The sequence below is a fragment of the Barbus barbus genome, assembly GCF_936440315.1.
Source record: "Barbus barbus genome assembly, chromosome: 10".
NCBI classification, from domain to species: Eukaryota; Metazoa; Chordata; class Actinopteri; order Cypriniformes; family Cyprinidae; genus Barbus; species Barbus barbus.
This window is the reverse complement of record NC_136738.1, coordinates 24,923,094-24,941,683: the sequence shown is the minus strand read 5'-3', so window position 1 is coordinate 24,941,683 and position 18,590 is coordinate 24,923,094. Positions and strand designations below refer to the sequence as shown.

Below are 18,590 nucleotides of genomic sequence, written 5' to 3'. Positions count from 1 at the left end.
AGATAGAAAGAAAAAGAAAGAAAGAAAGAAAGAAAGAAAGAAAGAAAGAAAGAAAGAAATGTTGTACTTTTCACTACAAGCTGTTAGTTCATTGTTCCTTCTGTATATATTGTGAATCGTGCATTAATGCGAGTTCCTGGGCGGATCCGCTCTCACTCACATCTGGATTAAAAACATCTGGATCCGCCTACACGGAACTCAGTCACACACACACACACACACACACAGTCCTGAACTCTCTTATCTGTGTCTGTCACGAGCAGATAAAGAAAATAACGGCGTCGCTTCAACAGTTTGGGATCTTTGGGTTGTGAGGTATTATTATGGGGCGCGGAGACTGCAGATTGTGGGCTCCAACATCTGTTCTTCTGTGTTTCTGTCGTAAGTAGATCTTCACTTCTCTCGAAGCTTTCATTGTCTGGAGGCTCCACGCATCAGAGCTTTGTCTTGAAGTTTGTGTGCAAAACTTTGTTGACACTGAGAAGAGAGTATCTAATATAGCTCTTTTGGTTTTCTGAGAGACTGCAAATGCAGTAAATTACGGTATATTCAAGTTCAAGTGTGTTCGGTTTACTTGAACAATACAGTTGTATAGTTCGATTGAATAGTGCGAGTTGAAGCAACAGCCACAAATGGTGGGTTTGTGCACATTTGTCTTTATAAGGGTTCAATGATACATTAGTAACATAAGAAATAAAATAATATATTTTTATTATTTTTGAGCAGGAAAAAATAAGTTTATAATCTACAGTCTTAAAAATAAAGACTTATTGCCATCTGGTTCCAGGAAAGAACATTTGAAATCCAAGGAAACTTTCCATTCTGCAAAGGGTTCTTTACAGTGAAAAAAAAAGTTTGATAGAATTTTAAAATGTTCTTCACACTAATAAAAAAAAAAATATATATATATATATGTATATATATATATATATATATATATATATATATATATTAAGAACTATTCACTGAAAGGTTCTTTGGGGAACCCAGAATCATTCTTCAATGCATAATCGGAAAAAAACCTTTTGGAACTTTTATTTTTAACACTGTAGCATTCTGGAATAAATATTAATGGTCACACTTTATTTTAAGGTCCAATTCTCACTATTAACAAATCAGTAACTATGACTTTTGCCTCACAAAACTCCTAATTTGCTGATTATTAATAGTTAGTAAGGTAGTTGTTAAGTTTTGGTATTGGGTATGGTCATGCAGAATATGTGCTTTACAAGTACTAATAAAAAGCTTAATGTTAATAATAGGCATGCTAATAAGCAACTGTGAGAATTGGATCCTATACTAAAGTGTTACCATATTTATATTTCATATTAATACCCTAATAGTCCTTCTTATAATCCCTACTGAAATGAAATATCAAATTATGACCATATTTTAAAAAGTTGGATCGTATCATGCTTGACAAAGAGAAGTCCAAAACACATAATATGTTCATCGTATTTCCTATGTTGTTAAAAAAATGTCTAAGAGTCACAGTATAGTATAAACAGCAGTTTGACATCAGTGAAAACCTTTATATTTTCAGAACAGTACTTAAAAGTAAGATGGAAAAGTATACCGCATACATGACTATTTTGTGAAATTGTACACCAAAAACTAGTCTTAATTAAAAACAGATTCTCAATGGGCATAAAAGATGCCATGCACTGTGACCACAAGAAAACAACACGATGCTAGGAAAGTTCCAACAAGGAAACCAAATCTTAAGAATCCAAATGATCTTTGCACAGCAGGGGCTTCCTTAAAATGATTTGGGTGTGTATAGAGTAGCTCCACTTACAGCAACAATTGTGAAATATTACCGTGTGGGTGGAGAGAAGAGAACCATCACCTCCCAGTCTTGCTTAGCATTTCCCATCTGTTGTCTGAAACACCTCTGAGAAAAAGCTGGGAAATATAGAGAGGTCACTGTCAGTGTGTGCGATTGTGAGCACACAGAGACACTGTAGGCTAGATAAAAATACAAAGACATCCATCTAAGATCCCTTGATGAATCTCTCTGCTTTGTCATCATGATTGCCCACAATGGCAATATTGTAATGACTTAAACAGAGGGTGCGATGCTGACAGGTCCTTACTCAACCCCAGTGACCTCTCAGTGGACACAGACACTCCTTTTCTCCTTTGTTTGCCTTGAGTCCAAGAAGTTGTTCTTAGTGGGCATGGGTTTGCATGGTACCCGTGGAGGAGAAGCATCTTGTTTTCAGTGATGATAAATGGTTGATTCTTATTATTTGGCATGAGATAACAAAACATTTCACTGCAATGAGGACAGATTGCGTCTCTTATCAGTGAGTAATGGGGACAGGCCCTTCATCCTTCTTAGCACTGAAATGGAGTGTGTGTGAAACACAGTCAACACTACAAAAACAACTTCTGTAGACATCTGTATGTCATGAATGCGACAGTTATGCGAGTGCTGCGTTCACTGTACTGTTATTCATTTAATATCAGGAAATGCTTTCAGGGATCAAGCTGAGTTTAAAAGGAATTGAAAAACTTGGAAATCTGCCACCCAGTGGGATAGTTTGATTATTGCATACTTGGGCCCCTGAAAATGCTTTATGGCATGTAAAGGTATATGGAAGGGGGAAAAAGTGTGTGTGTATACTGTATACATATATAAAAATGTATTTGTATGTATTATATATATATATACATACACACACACATTTTTAACTAAAACAGTATAATTTTATAATATAAAACTTTAATATACACATAAATATTTGCTAAATATTTTAAATATATTTTACTGAATTGCTACTATATATATTACTATTTAGTGTTTTAATAACAACCCTGAAGGTGGTACTAGAAAACATTCCAAATATTATAAATATTATATAAATATTATACATCATCATACTTATGAATTACAAATAAGTAAAAAGAGGGGAAACTTGCTTGAGTGCAAACCAAATAATTGCAGGGCAGCATCTCTTGTAAGCACGCGGCCATTGGTTTTCCCTTAAGCACTGAGGAGTTGTGCTATAAACTTGGCCAGTATAAGCACTTCTGGCTTCAATTTATTTCTGGAGCAGTTGCTGCAGAGTTTAATTACTTTAAAGTTTATAGAACGGGGGTTTTTGTGCTTAGCCTGAAGTTTTTTTTTTTTCTTCAGTTTTTCTCTTTTTCTCTGTTGTCTCTTTCTCCCTTCATGTCCCTTGCTCCTTCATGCTAGAGCTCTCCCTCCCTCTCTCTCTCTCTCTTGTATATTCGGATGGTTGGCATCAGTGGACATCTGGAAGTCTGTGTCAAATATCTCTGCTCTTTCCTTTAATACTGTTTACTGTAAGGTCCCTGCACTCCTTCAGCGAAATGGCTCCCACCCCTCATCTGCTTTTAATAAACAATTAATATTGTCATGATGTGGTACTATCAGGACAGAGGAGACAGTGTGCGTGGGAAGGAATTCAGGCTTATCCCACTTAACCACAGGACCTCCTGACACTCTCATGAATACACATGCTTTCAGTGATGTGTGCACCAAACCAAATACAACCCAGCACGCAAATACACACACCAGGCCATATACTACATTCATCCAAATCCAATTAGAGATTTATGAACTCCAGATGGGTCATGTAGCTCAAAGATTTGCTCTTAAATACAGTCTTGATTGCAGCTGTCATTACAGCTTTGATTCTTATGAATTTGCATTGCAACCAGATTCATCATTAGACCATTTTGACTGCTTTTACTGCACTCCTTAGTTATTTTGCTTTTAGGCAATACATTTTCCAAGGCTATCATAGACACTTTTCTTTTTTTCTTTTTTTTTTTACATATTTTTGTTGAGTTTAGGCCTAATTTATTATTATTATTATTATTTATGGTCATGCATCTTTCTTGTAGTTACTCTGCATTTTTTATTACCTTTATTAATTATTGTATTAAGTTTAGTATACAAGTTTTATTATTTTATTATCAGCTACCTACAGTCTTCAGTTACAGCTATAAGAAAAATTGGCAAAATGTTGCCTAGTATTTTTTATACTGCATAAAGTATGAAATCTTATTGGCTGTCCTTATTGCAGTGTTGCAGGCGCAGAGTTTCACCCTCATAAAGACTAACCTCTGTAAGTGGTGTGACCACTCGAGTCCCGTATGTGAAGACAACGTCTGCATGAGCAACTGCAGTCTGACCTCTTATTGTACTCTGGCTGAAGAAGTGTGTGTAGCGATATGGTAAGTCCATGGTTAAATTTGAAATATGCATAAGTGACGTGCAATAAAAATGACTTTTGATAGTATGAACCCTGTTCTCTGTTTGAATACACAATTGTTCCATGTTCTTGCACACTTAAATGGCTTAAAATCTCAGAACTTCCGATAACTTCAATAATAGTCTTTTTAGAGGCAGCATAAATACCTATATAACTACTATATACAGTATTAAAAAACCATAAACAAAAGATGTGGTAACAACATAAGTCATTCATGTACAGTATTCATTTATATATATTACTACACTGACAAAACATACAGTATCATTACATGTCATCATATAAACACTAACTGCACTGATTTAATTAGTTGTAAGTTAGTTAGTAGTTAATTAATTGTAAGCTGCATGTGTTTGATTCACTAAAAAGAACCGGTCTATTAGAGTAATTTATTTTGTTCAGCAGTCAGACTTCAATGGTTGTGCTAGAGTTTTTAAAAAATTAACCATGGTTTTATCATAGAAATGTGTAGTAAGCGTGCTTTTTTGCTGTTTTTTTATTTTTTTGGTGTACCAACTACCAATTGTATAAGGCTTCAGAAAACCATGGTTACTTTTCATAAGGGTTGATTCATTAGATAAAATCAGTCTGTAAGCCTATTTATTTGATTCACTAAAAAGAACCAGCTCATTAGAGTCATTGGTTCGGGAGTCGGAATTCACTGCTAGATGTTTTGTTTGTGATTCCTTAAAAAGAACCGAATTATAAGAACCATTTGTTCTGTTATCAAACATCACTGACCACGTTTTCTGTTTTGCACTGTGCAACTGAATAAATAGTACAGGAAACTCTGTCAAGAATATTTCAGTATGGTGTTCATTAACGGAAGAATCCACATGCGAGTACCATTATCTGGACGAAATATGTTTTCCAAAGTTTGCTACTAAAATGCCAGTACATTTCAATACTGTCGCACTGAATAAGAACTTAGCTGCCTTGCAGCGCTTGGGATCTGTGGTGTAATATGGGTTGCTTTTCAAGAGATTTCCTTGTAAGTCAGTTCCATCCTGCTCAGTCTATGAACAGCTTCTCGGGGAAGCCAATCGAGGTGAACTTTGATTGACTGCAGTAGAGGCAAGCTGTGAGTAAAAAGAGAGGCTCTTCTCTGAGAGGGGTCAAACAAAGACTCCCCTAATGCTGGATAAACAGCAAACACATTTATAACCCTCAGGAAAGTTTAGACTCTGGCATAAAGAACAAAGTACACCTCTGAGCAGGGATTCCCTGGTTCAATTTTATTCTAGATTTCATCAGAGGAACATAAAAATAAATTTTTCTTGAGCCTGTGTTTATCTTTCTGAAGAATCAGGTCACTTTTCTATTAAAAGATGGGGGTTTTTTATATAATTTTTTCTGGCAGGAAGAAGGACAATGTGAGCGTGAGTGTGCGGACACTGTGTTATAATCCTCAGGATATGCTGGAGAACATAATGCTGACAAACTACTCTTCCAAAGAGTGTTTGATGACACCTCAGCACTCTGAAGATGGCCTGCTCTTCATCTGCGGCTGTATTGGAGATCATGAGTGCAACGACAGACTCGTCTTCGAAAAAGGAGCCAATGGTGTGTTCAAATGAATACTTCAACACTGATAAAATGTCTGTTTTCTGCCAAAACATTTTGCTTTGCAATCCAAAACCACAGATCTGTTCCAAAGTGAGCTTCCTATTGTACGTAGACAGCATTTTAAGGTATCAAAGGTGTGTTATGATTATGCTGCCTTGTAAAATACCTTTATTTGGCCAAAAATCCTTTAGAAGTATCAATAAAAATAAGATGAATACTAAACAAAAAAAGAAATTAAATAAAAAAATGGTAGGGGTGGAACGGTACACAAACATGACGGTACGCTACTTACCTCAGTTTGACATCATGGTTCAGTATGGTTTCGGAAGAGCAGGGGGAAATACGAAACATAAAATTGCTTCTTTTTTAATAAACAGTGGTTTACTGAAAAAATAGTTCCTTCTTTAAATAAATTCAATTATAATTAGTTTTCTTAAAAAATAGAAATCTACCTCAGATTATGCTCTAAACTAGGGAGCTCTTTTACATTACTACAATTAACAACACAGCACAAACTTAAATTTAATCACTATTTATTTATAAATATAATAATCAGTACTCAACTTAAAAAAAAAAAGCATGCAAACATGTAAATTGTACAGTGCAGTTATTTAACTTCAAAATGATAAAACTTGTATTTGTTGTTGAAATATATTAATTTACAAAGTAGCTGTCATAACTTGTTTCATAACAGATTTATTTAAACATGCATTAAATAGGTTAAGACATCAGTAACGTAAATATAATGAGAATATAATCTAACATTTCGCAAAATGCTCTTCTCTAGACTTCATTTTAGCAAGTCTCTAGAAAACAAACGAGCTGTGGACTCTGATGACTTGCCTGAGGTAAATGAAATGCCACATGACATTTTGTTTATAAGCTGTTCCCCTTCAATTCGGTCACTTCTACATTGCTATGGGAAATACATTTTCCTCGACTACTACTGAAGCCTTATTGAATCAGGCCAGTGAAACTGGCCAATGGCGTTCAAGCGCGCAAAATATGAGCAGGAATCCCACTTTATATAAGGCAGTGCTTGTACGTCATCCATTCAGAATCTTTTTCTTCAGCCAACCTTCTACTAGAAACAAGAAATCTATCAACAAGAAAAAACTACTCATCGTGATCTACACGCTGCAGCGGACACGCCTTCTCTTCCCCTGCTGTGTTCCGGTGAGCTTCGGAATCAAGGATGACTCGCGATTGCCTCTCCTGCGCGGAGCCAATCGAACTCCGTTCATCAGAGACGATTCTGCGTGGGTTGCGCACACGCAGAGGCGGCGCTTGGGGGGTCAGACTGCCCCCACTGCGGGGATATGAGTCTCCGGACTCTCAGGCTCTGTGTGGCCATCGTCCAAGGGGATGAACTCGCCCAACTAACTGCCGCGCTCTTCCTCTGCAGCCTATTTCGAGCCAAGGAGGAAAGTGCCGTGAGTTTCTGATGCGGATCTGTCAGGATCAGGTGATGAGCCCACGCCTCACCCCCCTGCTGCAGGTCCCCATCCAGTGCGCTTCATGACTGCTGATCTCCGCCCCTCCCCCGACACTGAAGATGTGGTGTCTTTCGGTGCCATGGTGGGCACTGACGAGGAGGATGATGCCATTTCATTGGCAGCGCCTGCGAGAGAGGAGTGGTCCAACAGCCCGCTGGATTACACTGCGCCCCACGGCAGCGACGCAGGGGACCTCCATCACAATGATGTTGAGCTCCTAAGCGTCCTGTCCAAAGCAGTGGATGAGCTCGGTTTGGAGTGGGTGCCTCCTGCCGAGCCGGCCAGAAGCCGTCTGGACGAGTGGTACCTTCAGTCGGATCGCGGCCGAAAAGACATCCCGCCGAGACCCAGCCCCTTTTTCCCCGAGGTGCACGACGAGATAAAAAAGTTGTGGAACGCACCGCTCACCAGTTGTGTGCATAATCCGGGATCCTCCCTCCTGTCTTCTGTGGACGGAGCTGACCAAGTGGGGTATGTCAAAACGGCCCTTCTAGACGCTCCCGTGAATCCCTCAGGTCTCTTCGGAACGGCGGTGGAGACGTTCACGGAGCGCAGAAGCAGTCGAAAGCCATTAGCCACTTCCTGCCAAAGCGCGCCGGCGCAAAACCTCCTACGCGTTCCTGCTCCTCCTCAGCACAGCGTGCGGGAAGACTCAAAGGCCCAGAGACCCGCCCTGACAGAAACGGTGGACCACCGGCACCGGAATTGAAGCCGCGTTCCTGATGCTGTCTTTCGGAGGAGGAAAGCTGCACCCAGTGCTGAAGACAAGCCACTGAAGAAGTCCGCTCGCGCCGCTGTGTGTGTTCACCACGCTCACCTGCCTCTTGCGGGTGGCGAGAGCAATTGTCATATTTGTGTTTTGACTGTTCCACTATGCAGTGCAATAAAGTCGAAAAACATACAAAACTCACCTCAATATCTGGGCAATTTTCCTCCTCTCACTCCCCTCTCCCCCATCACTCACTCTCACACTCGTGTGGTATTAAACTCCCCGCCCCCCAACGGCGAGTTATCTCTCACGTTACGCAGTCTGCCTCGCCGGCTGTCACAGTTCACAGAAGCGTGGCAGGCACTGCCAGGGGAATCAGAATACCTTCCACATTCAGGTAGCCCCCCACCACAGGCGCTTCCTGAGATTTGCATTCGAGGGGATAGCGTACCAATTCACGGTCCTGCCCTTTGGCTTATGTCTGGCCCCTCGTACGTTTACGAAATGCATGAACGCTGCTCTCTCTCCTCTGAAGCAGAGCGGAATGCGCATCCTGAACTATCATGACAACTGGCTAGACGGGGGAAGTCGTGGCCTAATGGTTAGAGAGTCGGACTCGAAATCCAAAGGTTGCGGGTTCTAGTCTCGGGCCGGCAGGGACTGTAGGTGGGGGGAGTGAATGTACAGCGCTCTCTCCACCCTCAATACCACGACTGAGGTGCCCTTGAGCAAGGCACCGAACCCCCAACTGCTCCCCGGGCGCCGCAGCATAAATGGCTGCCCACTGCTCCGGGTGTGTGTTCACGGTGTGTGTGTTCACTGCTGTGTGTGTGCACGATGGATGGGTTAAATGCAGAGCACGAATTCCGAGTATGGGTCACCATACTTGGCAGTATGTCACTTCACTTCAATAGTCTTAGCCCAATCAGAGAGCGTGCTGCTCAGCAACAAACTCAGAATCCTCACTCATATTCAGAGCTTAGGGCTGACTGTAAATATGCAAAAGAGCATGCTGGTACAGAGCCAGAACATCTCCTTTTTAGGTGTGGAACTGAACTCAATCAATATGCAAGCACGTCTGTCAGAGGAGCGCTCACAAAAACTGATCAGCTCTCTCACAGTCTTCAAATTAGGTCGTTCTTTCCCGCTAAAATGCTTTCAGAGGACGCTCGGCCAGATGACTGCTGCCTCGACAGTGTGCAATCTAGGGCTCTTACATATGCGACTGCTTCAGCTCTGGCTAAAGAGCCAGGTGCCACAGAATGCATGGCGCACGGGCACCTTGCGCATCAAAGTGACGTGCGACTGTTTGCATACGCCAAGTGATCAGGAGAGAGAATGTTACGACAGATGCATCGAGCACGGGCTGGGGAGCCGTATGCGATGGCAGCCCAGCCTTCGGGACGTGGTCAGAAACGGAGAAGTCATGGCACATAAACTGTCTGGAGCTCCGTGCTGTACACCTAGCGCTCGAGTGCTTGCTCCCAGACATTCTTCAACGTCACGTTCTCATCAGGACGGACAGCATGACAGTGGTAGCATTTATAAATCACCAAGGCATTGTGAACTCGCGGCCACTGCTGCGGCTGGCGAGAGACCTCCTTCTGTGGGCAAATTGACACCACCTCTCCATCCGGGCAGTACATGTCCCCGGACGCCTGAACTACGTCGCGGATTTACTGTCGAGGGGCGGGGTAATCCACGGGGAGTGGAGATTACACCCTCTGACAGTCAAAATTATTTAGAGTGTATTCGGCAGGCCGGAGGTGGACCTCTTCGCATCAGCGGAGAACACTCACTGCCCGCTGTTTTATTCTCAGACACACTCTCCCCTGGGAGTGGATGTACTAGCTCACAGCTGGCCGAAAGTACGCAAGTATGCCTTTCCTCCAGTGAAACTTCTGCCTCGCGTGCTTTGCAAAATTAGAGAGGAAAGGGAATCTGTTCTGTTAGTGGCACCGAAATGGCCCAATCAGCCGTGGTTCCCAGAAGTGGTGGAGATGCTGGTAGCCCCCCCGTGGAGTATCCCACTGAAGAGAGACCTCCTCTCTCAAGCACAAGGAACGATATGGCACCCAAATCCGGAGTCATGGAGCCTTCATGTCTCGACGGAGCTTGCCAGTAACAGATGCACTTCCTCAGCGCGTGTTGAACACTATCTCTGAGGCTAGGGCTCCTTCCACTAGGCGTCTTTACACACATAAATGGAAAACTTTTTCAAGTTGGTGCGTATTGCGGGGCGAAGACCCAATCAACTGACCAATACCAATGGACGCACAAAAGGACTGCCTGTGTCCAAGCAAAGGCTGTCACACTGGATCGCTGACGCAATTGCTTTGGCTTACAGCTCTAAGGGCGCTGAATGTCCGATAGGGGTTCGGGCCCACTCAACCCACAGACTCACGTCATCCTGGGCCTGGGCAAATGGCATGTCTATTCAGGACATTTGTATGGCGGCAGGCTGGTCATCACCCAGCACTTTCGCGAGGTTTTATAAACTAGATGTGTCGTCGCTTGCCTCGCATGTGCTGTCAGTGCGAGCAACGCACACGCCTACTCAGCCTCAGCTATGATGTGAGATGTGTATCAGTGGTTTCGACTAGGTCGTATACACACTGTATTGATGCACCACCAATTCAATGCTGTCCCTAACAGTTTATCACAATAGTTCACCACGTGAACTACGGCCGTGCATTATAACACATGATTTCATTGAAATTAAACAATTTCAACTAATCTATATGTGAAAGCGCCGAAGCCGCCGCCATTTCACATTCTCTGTTTCACCGGCGTTAACTCCGCCCCTGGTGCGATGCGACATCATCTAGTTGCCGCGCCCCCCCCCGACTCTTACATGGTTTCAACTAGGTCCTGTAGACCTGAGCTGTGTTTACTAAGAGCGCCAATTTCATTGCTGCTCTCAATACGGCTCCGGATGTGAAACTTGACATACTTAGTCGAGCCAGGCTCCATTGCTGTGACACGGCGGGATTTTATACGTTCCAATGTAGAGTGACCGAATTGAAGGGGAACGCTCTCGGGTTCCCCAAAATGAGGGAACGACACATTGCTCTTATTGCCGTGTCACCGAGCTCAGGATCTTAGAATGCAAGTTGCTTCAGTCAAAGATTCTGAATGGATGACGTACAAGCACTGTCTTATATAGTATGGTATTCCCACGCATATTTTGCACGCTTGAACGCCATTGGCCAGTTTCACTGGCGTGATTCAATAAGGCTTCAGTAGTATTCGAGGAAAATGTATTTCCCATAGCAATGTCTCGTTCCCTCATTTCGGGGAACTGAGGTTTCGTAAGTAACCAAGAACGTTTTACTGATGCCTTTCCGCGGTTGAAAAACTGACTAAGCGATTACATGAGGCATGTTCATTCATGTTTATTTCGCGTTAAAACTAATAGTAAAGAGGCAGGGATTATCACGCTCCGCTGCCGTTTGAACTGATTCGTTTACAGCAATCTGTCACACCACATCAATGAGCATCAAAACAGCATTTATTGATGGAATTTCCTAAAAATTTAAAGATTTTCTGACATAGTTTGAAAGATAAGACTTTGTTTCTTATCAAAACTAATAATATATAAAACTGGAAGTTTCCAGTGAAGTTCCACTCGTACAGTGGTAAAAAAAAAAGTTGTATATTTTCAGTACACATGCATTCCGAACTGAAAGATTACTGAATCTATTTTACCAAACCTAAACATTTTCGGTATGAATACGTGTACATTTACACCCCTAAAAAATAGATATAATTATACACTCACTACTAGTTTAACCATTATATTTATGTCATGTACCTTTTTTATTAAAACTATTAAAAAATATTACTAACTAAAATTATTTTTGAGCCAGTCTATTTGTTGCTACCTGAGTATGCCATTCAAATCAACCACTTATAAAGTAACATTTCAGTTAGCATGCTCCCTTAGAGGGCAGCTGCCTTTATAGCAAGACACTTCTCTGAGGTCTGCAACAGAGCCCGTGTGTGCTAATATATTAAATCACCTTTGTTTCCCAGGATTCTCAAAGCTGAAGTCTAAAGACGTCATTCCAGTAGTAGTCATAAGCTTGGTTCCACCCCTTCTGGTAGCTGTCATTGCTACCATGGCTTTTTACCTTTACCGCACACGTCAGCCTGGCAAGAAACCCAAAGACTGGGGGCCACGACGCACCCACTACCAATCTCTAGATCCCGCCGAGGGCCAAGTAAATGGTAGCAATTACCGTGGCAAGCTGCCGTCCCTCAGCGATGACGTCAATTCGGAAATCTCATCGACTTGTGCCAATAACCTAAACCACAACACAGAGCAGCTGCCAATCCAGCTGGAGGGGCTGGTGGGTAAGGGGCGCTTCGCAGAGGTATGGCGGGCACGGCTCAGTCATAATGAGGGTGGGCAGTATGAAACGGTGGCAGTGAAGATCTTCCCGGCAGTGGAGTATTCCTCATGGTGTAACGAAAGAGCCATATTCTCTGATGCCAATTTAAAACATGAGAATATAGTGCAATTCCTGACTGCTGAGGAGAGGGGCGGTACTGCTGCCACCCCCCAGAGGCAATACTGGCTCATCATGGCTTATTATAACATGGGAAACCTTCAGGACTTTCTGGCTGGTCATATCCTCACATGGACTGAGCTGTGTTCACTGGCAGGCTCTGTGGCGAGAGGCCTGGCACACCTGCACAGTGATACGACGCCCTGCGGCACACCAAAAGTGCCCATCGCCCATAGAGATCTGAAGAGCAGCAACATTGTGCTGAAGAACCACAGCGAGTGTGCGCTCTGTGATTTCGGACTGGCTCTGCGACTCGACCTCTCGCTTACCGTAGATGATTTTGCCAACAGTGGACAGGTAGGCACAATATTGGCTCTGATTCAAAACCTAGTGAGCTGCCTTAGTGTCTGCTACCTATAGGTAGTTGCCTTCTAAGGCAGCATCCTAAACAAAATTGAACATCACAGGTCACTGATTTTTGTAAATTTACACAAAAAAAAGTTTTTTGTTGTTAAGCCAATGACACAATACTCTGATATGCATATATGTGACCCTGGACCACAAAACCAGTCTTAAAGTGACTTAAAGTGTCTTAAAGTTTTTCAAAATTGAGATTTACACATCATCTGAAAGCTGAATAAATAAGATTTCCATTGATGTATGGTTTGTTAGGATCAGACAATATTTGGCCGAGATACAACTATTTGAAAATCTGGAATATGAGAGTGTAAAAAAATCAAAATAGAGAAAATCGCCTTTAAAGTTGTTTAAATTAAGTTTTTAGCAATGCATATTACTAATCAAAAATTAAGTTTTTATATATTTACATTAAGAAATTTACAAAATATCTTCATGGAACATGATCTTTACTTAATATCCTAATGATTTTTGACGTAAAATAAAAATTGATCATTTTGACCCATACAATGTATTTTTGGCTATTGCTACAAATATACCCCAGCGACTTAAGACTGGTTTTGTGGTCCAGGGTCACATATAGAGCACAGAATAAGGAAACAATGTATTTTGGGTAAAATAATGCATGTTTATCAATACCTTAAGGTACTAAGTGAAAATAAGTACACTACTAATAGTTTGTTGTAAGTAACATTTTTAAATGCTTTTGAAATAAGTGTCTTTGCTCACCAAGGCTGCATTTATTTGACCCAAATACAGTAAAACAAAAAGGTTATATTATGAAATTTTATTACAATTTAATGAAAATATACATATTTAAAATGTACTTTATTATCAATGTTGAAACTTGAAAGCAGTTGTGCTGCTTCATATTTTTGTTGAAACCGTGATACTTTTTTATGATTCATGATAGAACGCTCAAAAATGCTGAATTTATTTGAAAAATAAATCTTTTGTAACATTATAACCTTGCTGAATAAATGTTTTTATTTAAACTTTTTAACAGTAGTGTATATTTATAATAAATATTTAGTTTGCTTCACCTGCCATCTTGGATTGTTGCTGTACATAGGCAGCAATTATATGTGGAATAAATAGTGCCTGGGAACCAGATTTCAATAGTTTCTGCCTTAGAATTTGTAGTTGCAAAGAACGTGCATATGATGCCTGCGGAGGCAGCTCTTTAGGTTTCGGAACAGAGACGTAGTCTTCAAATGTTGCATCCGTTGCACACACAAATAAAACAACCATTCCAAATCAAATAATTTCTAAATGTATCATCTGAGTGGGCAGAACTGCTCTGGGCACAGTGATAATTTCTTCAAGCTTTTTAAGTGTAACATAAAAGCTACGAGATTGATTTGTTTAGGTTACAGATGTAAATCACATGAAACCATTGATAATTTAATTTGGTGCAGTTGTCTGATTTAAATCACATGGTCTGTGTTCTGTAGGTGGGGACCGCACGCTACATGGCCCCTGAAATTCTGGAGTCCAGGGTGAATCTAGAGGACTTGGAGTCCTTTAAACAGATTGATATCTACTCCATGGCCCTGGTGCTATGGGAAATGGTCTCTAGGTGTGACGTCATAGGAGGCAAGTAAAGCTCTCGATGTATATTTGCTTGAAAGATGCTGGAGGTTAAAACATACTGTAAAAATTTAAGCATATTGGTTTTCTTTTTAACAGAGGTAAAGAGTTACGAACCCCCATTTGGCTCCAAGGTGTGTGAGCAACCTTGTGTAGACAGCATGAGAGACCTGGTGTTAAGAGACAGAGGACGACCAGATATTCCAGAGAGCTGGACAACACATCCAGTGCGTATTCATAAAACACATACAAAATAAGGGTATACATCAAATTTATTTCTGAAACTCTTTTTTTATTATGATACAACACTGGAGAGTAGACAGGAAGCAAGGTGGGAAAGAGAGAGGGGGGCAGGATGGGGAAATGTCCTTGATTCGAACTTGGGACGCCCGTAACACAACGGTATTATATGTCAACGCACTTGCCCACTAGGCTATTGGCGCAGACAGAAATTTTTGATTTTAAATATGTGCATTTAAATATACATTTAAAATAGAAGGCTTCTTATTAAATATACATACTTAATTTAAAAACAGTTTAAAAAATATTATTTTTAAAAGTATTATTAATTTAAATTTATTTTAAAAAGCCAGATATTTTAACACATTTAAAAATAAGTTTATTTACTTTTTTGGATGTTTAATATATGTAAAAACACAAGTACCTACTTTAAAAAAAAAAAAAAAAAAAAAAATTGACACCTTTTTTTTACATACACACATACACGCATTATTATATATTTTAATATATACCCAATATAACGTATTTTAGTTAGCAAGAATGTTTAGTGTCTGTGGAACGAAAATGATCGCTGCGGAGTGAACGAGTCTTGAGAGAGTTGTGAGGACGTGGGCACAGCCTCTATAAGCGTGTTTGGACTCGTCTTTTTTCACATAATTGGACACTTTAGAAAGTGAATAAAGATGTTGCAGTTTAGAGTCAGCGATATATTTATCTTATTTTAATAGCAAAAGATTTTAAGCAATTTAGTTTATTTTTATTTTTCGTTTTTTGTTTGTTTTAATAGCAATATCTGGCAACACTGTATCGTCGGCACTTAAACTGACAGTAATTAAAAAAGCCCACAAACAGGTTATTGCTGACAGGATACAACATTCAGTAAGGTAAACAGAAAAATATATTATCTGTCAGAAACATTATCAACGCTATCAAAAACAGTAGCGTTTAAAACTAGTACACAGATCTGTGGAACAAGTAGGTTACAGAATGAAATGAAATGCACAAACACTAGCTATGAAGAAGTCTATGCTATGTCATTCAGTAAATAGCTAAAAACATTCATAAGAGCACTAGACAATGTTATCAGCTATATTGCAATGGTTATTAATAAAAACTATAAAAGTAATATGTATTGTTGCATGAATAATAAACAGCTGATAAAATTATCCACCCCTAACTATATTAAAGTATAGTTTTTAAAAATTTTAATGCAATAAATTTTGCACAACAACCCCCAACACACCACCACACCCACACACACACACGCTACAGCCATGCCTGTATATAAATATATCTATATCTACATATATATCCTCAATAAATTTAATGTATACTGTTATAATAACAAATTATTACATGTTTTAAATATAATTAAAATGTATATTATTACATGTGCACACATTTATACAATTAATAATAATTATAATATTTGAACATATATAACATTATATCCTAATAAAAATAGACACTGCCATACTGAAATTATATTCACAAGCTTCTTAGAATGTGTTACTGACATTTGTGCCTGTTGTTTTAGGGCATGCAGCTCTTGTGTGCGACTATAATGGAGTGCTGGGATCATGACCCGGAGGCTCGTCTGACAGCACACTGCGTGGTGGAGCGCTTTAATACTCTGGCACAGGAAGAGCTGGAGAACTCCATCTGCACCCACACACCCATATTGCCATCTACAGAGGACCAAAGCCCATCCCTTCCCTTCCTTCCTCCCTGCACGGACCACAGCACTGGCATCCGTCTGCATGTTACATCTGACACACAGTTCTCCGATTCCTCCAGGCAACCAAGTCAAATGTGACCTGCTTGGAAAAATCAGACTTCTTGTAATCCATATTGAATCATTATGTGGAGCTGGTCTCCGTTTTTCTTTAAATGCTAATCTAAACCGACGGACAAAAGAGGGTTTCTGTTCTAGCATATCCTCGTTTACTTGTGTAATGTTGTTAACGGATGTAGTGAAGGATGAAAAGGCTGCTTTGTGCCATGAAAAAAAGAAAAAAACAGCTAACGCAGGTGGAGAGAAGTTAAGGGTACGTGGCAGAAAGCTGCTAAGAGCACAGTTATTTCTAACATGTTTTCCCAAAAATGTTTACCACACATAATTTTCTGATTTACAATTTTCCATTGCCCTTTCTGACTCACTCATGAAATCCACATGATCTTCCCATAAACTCAGTTTTGGGGGGACTTCAATTTGATTAACCACAGAACCACAGACGATACACCAGCAACATAACTGCTGTTTTTAGACATAAAAAAGGCCAGTTTCATTTCATTGCTCAAACACATTGTAGTCCTTTCAAATAATTTTAGAATAACTTCAAAATGTGATCTGAGCCTGACATTCCTTTTGCTCTGGATGAGTTGCTTTGCACTGACCCCATTTTAACCACTGACCTGATTACTTTAAATGAAGGCTTTTTATCTGGGATCATCAGTGTCCTGCTTCAGATGAGCCTGTTCATTCCAGACTTATTGATTATAATCAGTTAGCTTATCCTAATTAAAAGAAAAAAAGCGACTTTTAAAAGATTCCTTAGACTCGCTTCTGATTCAATAAGCTAATGATTTGTTACATCAATGAGCTTGGGTCTCAGGCAAAGAGAAAAGCCTGAAACTGACTTGTCTAGTTTCTAAAGAGCCTGCATTTACGCTGCATTTTTTAATTTTTTTTAAGCAATCTGAGGTTCACCCAAATTCTACAGAGGGACAGGGAAAATTCATACCAGATTGCACACTGGAAAAAGAACTGATGGAGATAAATACTTTCTGTGCAAATGTCAACATAAACATATGGCAACCTGTTGTGCTTTTTCCATTACTGGAGATGAGGCAAACAAAGATGTCATTTTGCCCATTCCTAGTGTGAACTGGCTTCACAGCTGTACAGTAATCACTTTATAAAATGTATATGCATAATGTGTCCATTGACTTTTTTAAACAACATTTTTGGGTTACATTTCACACTACTGTTCAGAAGTTTGAGGTCAGAAAGGTTTTTACATTTTTGAAAAAGGGTTCTTATGCTTACCAAGGCTACATTTATTTGATCCATTACATTTGATCCAAACATTATTACAATTCAAAATCACTGTTTTCCATTTTATTATATTTTAAAATGTATTCCTGTAATGGCAAAGCTGATTTTTCTGCAGCCATTACTCCAGTCTGCAGTAATCTTTCAGAAATCATTCTAATATGCTGATTTGGTTCCTTAAGAAACATTTCTTATTAATGTCAGTGTTGAAAAGCTGTGCTGCTTAATATTTTTTGTGGAAATTTTTATACTTTTTTATGACTCTTTGATGAATTGAAATAGCAAACGAACAGTACCTGTCACTTTTCATCAATTTAATGTTTCCTTGCTGAATGTAAGTATAAAACCCTTACTGACCCCAAATGTTTGAATGGTAGTATATAAGGAAAACCGTATTATATTTTTTACTATTTCTAATCACTGTTTTGTATAGAAACCTGCCTCAGAATAAATATAAAACTGGTAATTGTGAAAAGGTTAACATTTAAAATAATGCCGAGTCAAACTTTGAGATATGAAGTAGCAATCACAAGAAATAAAGTTGCATTGTAAAATATAAATAAGTGACACTGTGAAATATATAGTCACAATGTAAAGTTGCAAATGTGCGATATTAAGCCACACTATGTGAAATACAATTACAACAAATAAAGTCACAATTGGGTGAAATATGGGTGAAAATTGAGTCGCAATTACCTTTATCATTATTTTTACTCTAAGGCAGAGAATGGGTTCCTTAGTTTTGCCTTTCTTAGGTTA

The 18,590-nt window shown here is 39.8% G+C and overlaps 1 protein-coding gene across 2 annotated transcripts; it reads left to right on the top strand.

The window, feature by feature from the left end:
* The first annotated feature begins 189 nt into the window (after positions 1–189).
* On the top strand, positions 190–18,508 carry LOC306876353 (TGF-beta receptor type-2-like). 2 transcript variants are annotated; one of them, XM_079427451.1, is made up of 7 exons: positions 190–381; positions 4,059–4,209; positions 5,660–5,810; positions 12,054–12,886; positions 14,401–14,542; positions 14,636–14,763; positions 16,314–18,508. In XM_079427451.1, the coding sequence occupies exons 2-7, from the start codon at positions 4,207–4,209 to the stop codon at positions 16,590–16,592; spliced, it is 1,536 nt and encodes a 511-aa protein (XP_079283577.1). In that variant the 5' UTR covers positions 190–381; positions 4,059–4,206; the 3' UTR covers positions 16,593–18,508. The 2 variants fall into 2 exon arrangements, with proteins under 2 accessions (XP_079283577.1, XP_079283576.1); XM_079427450.1 differs by having other exon boundaries at positions 5,608–5,810.
* The last annotated feature ends 82 nt before the right edge of the window (positions 18,509–18,590 follow it).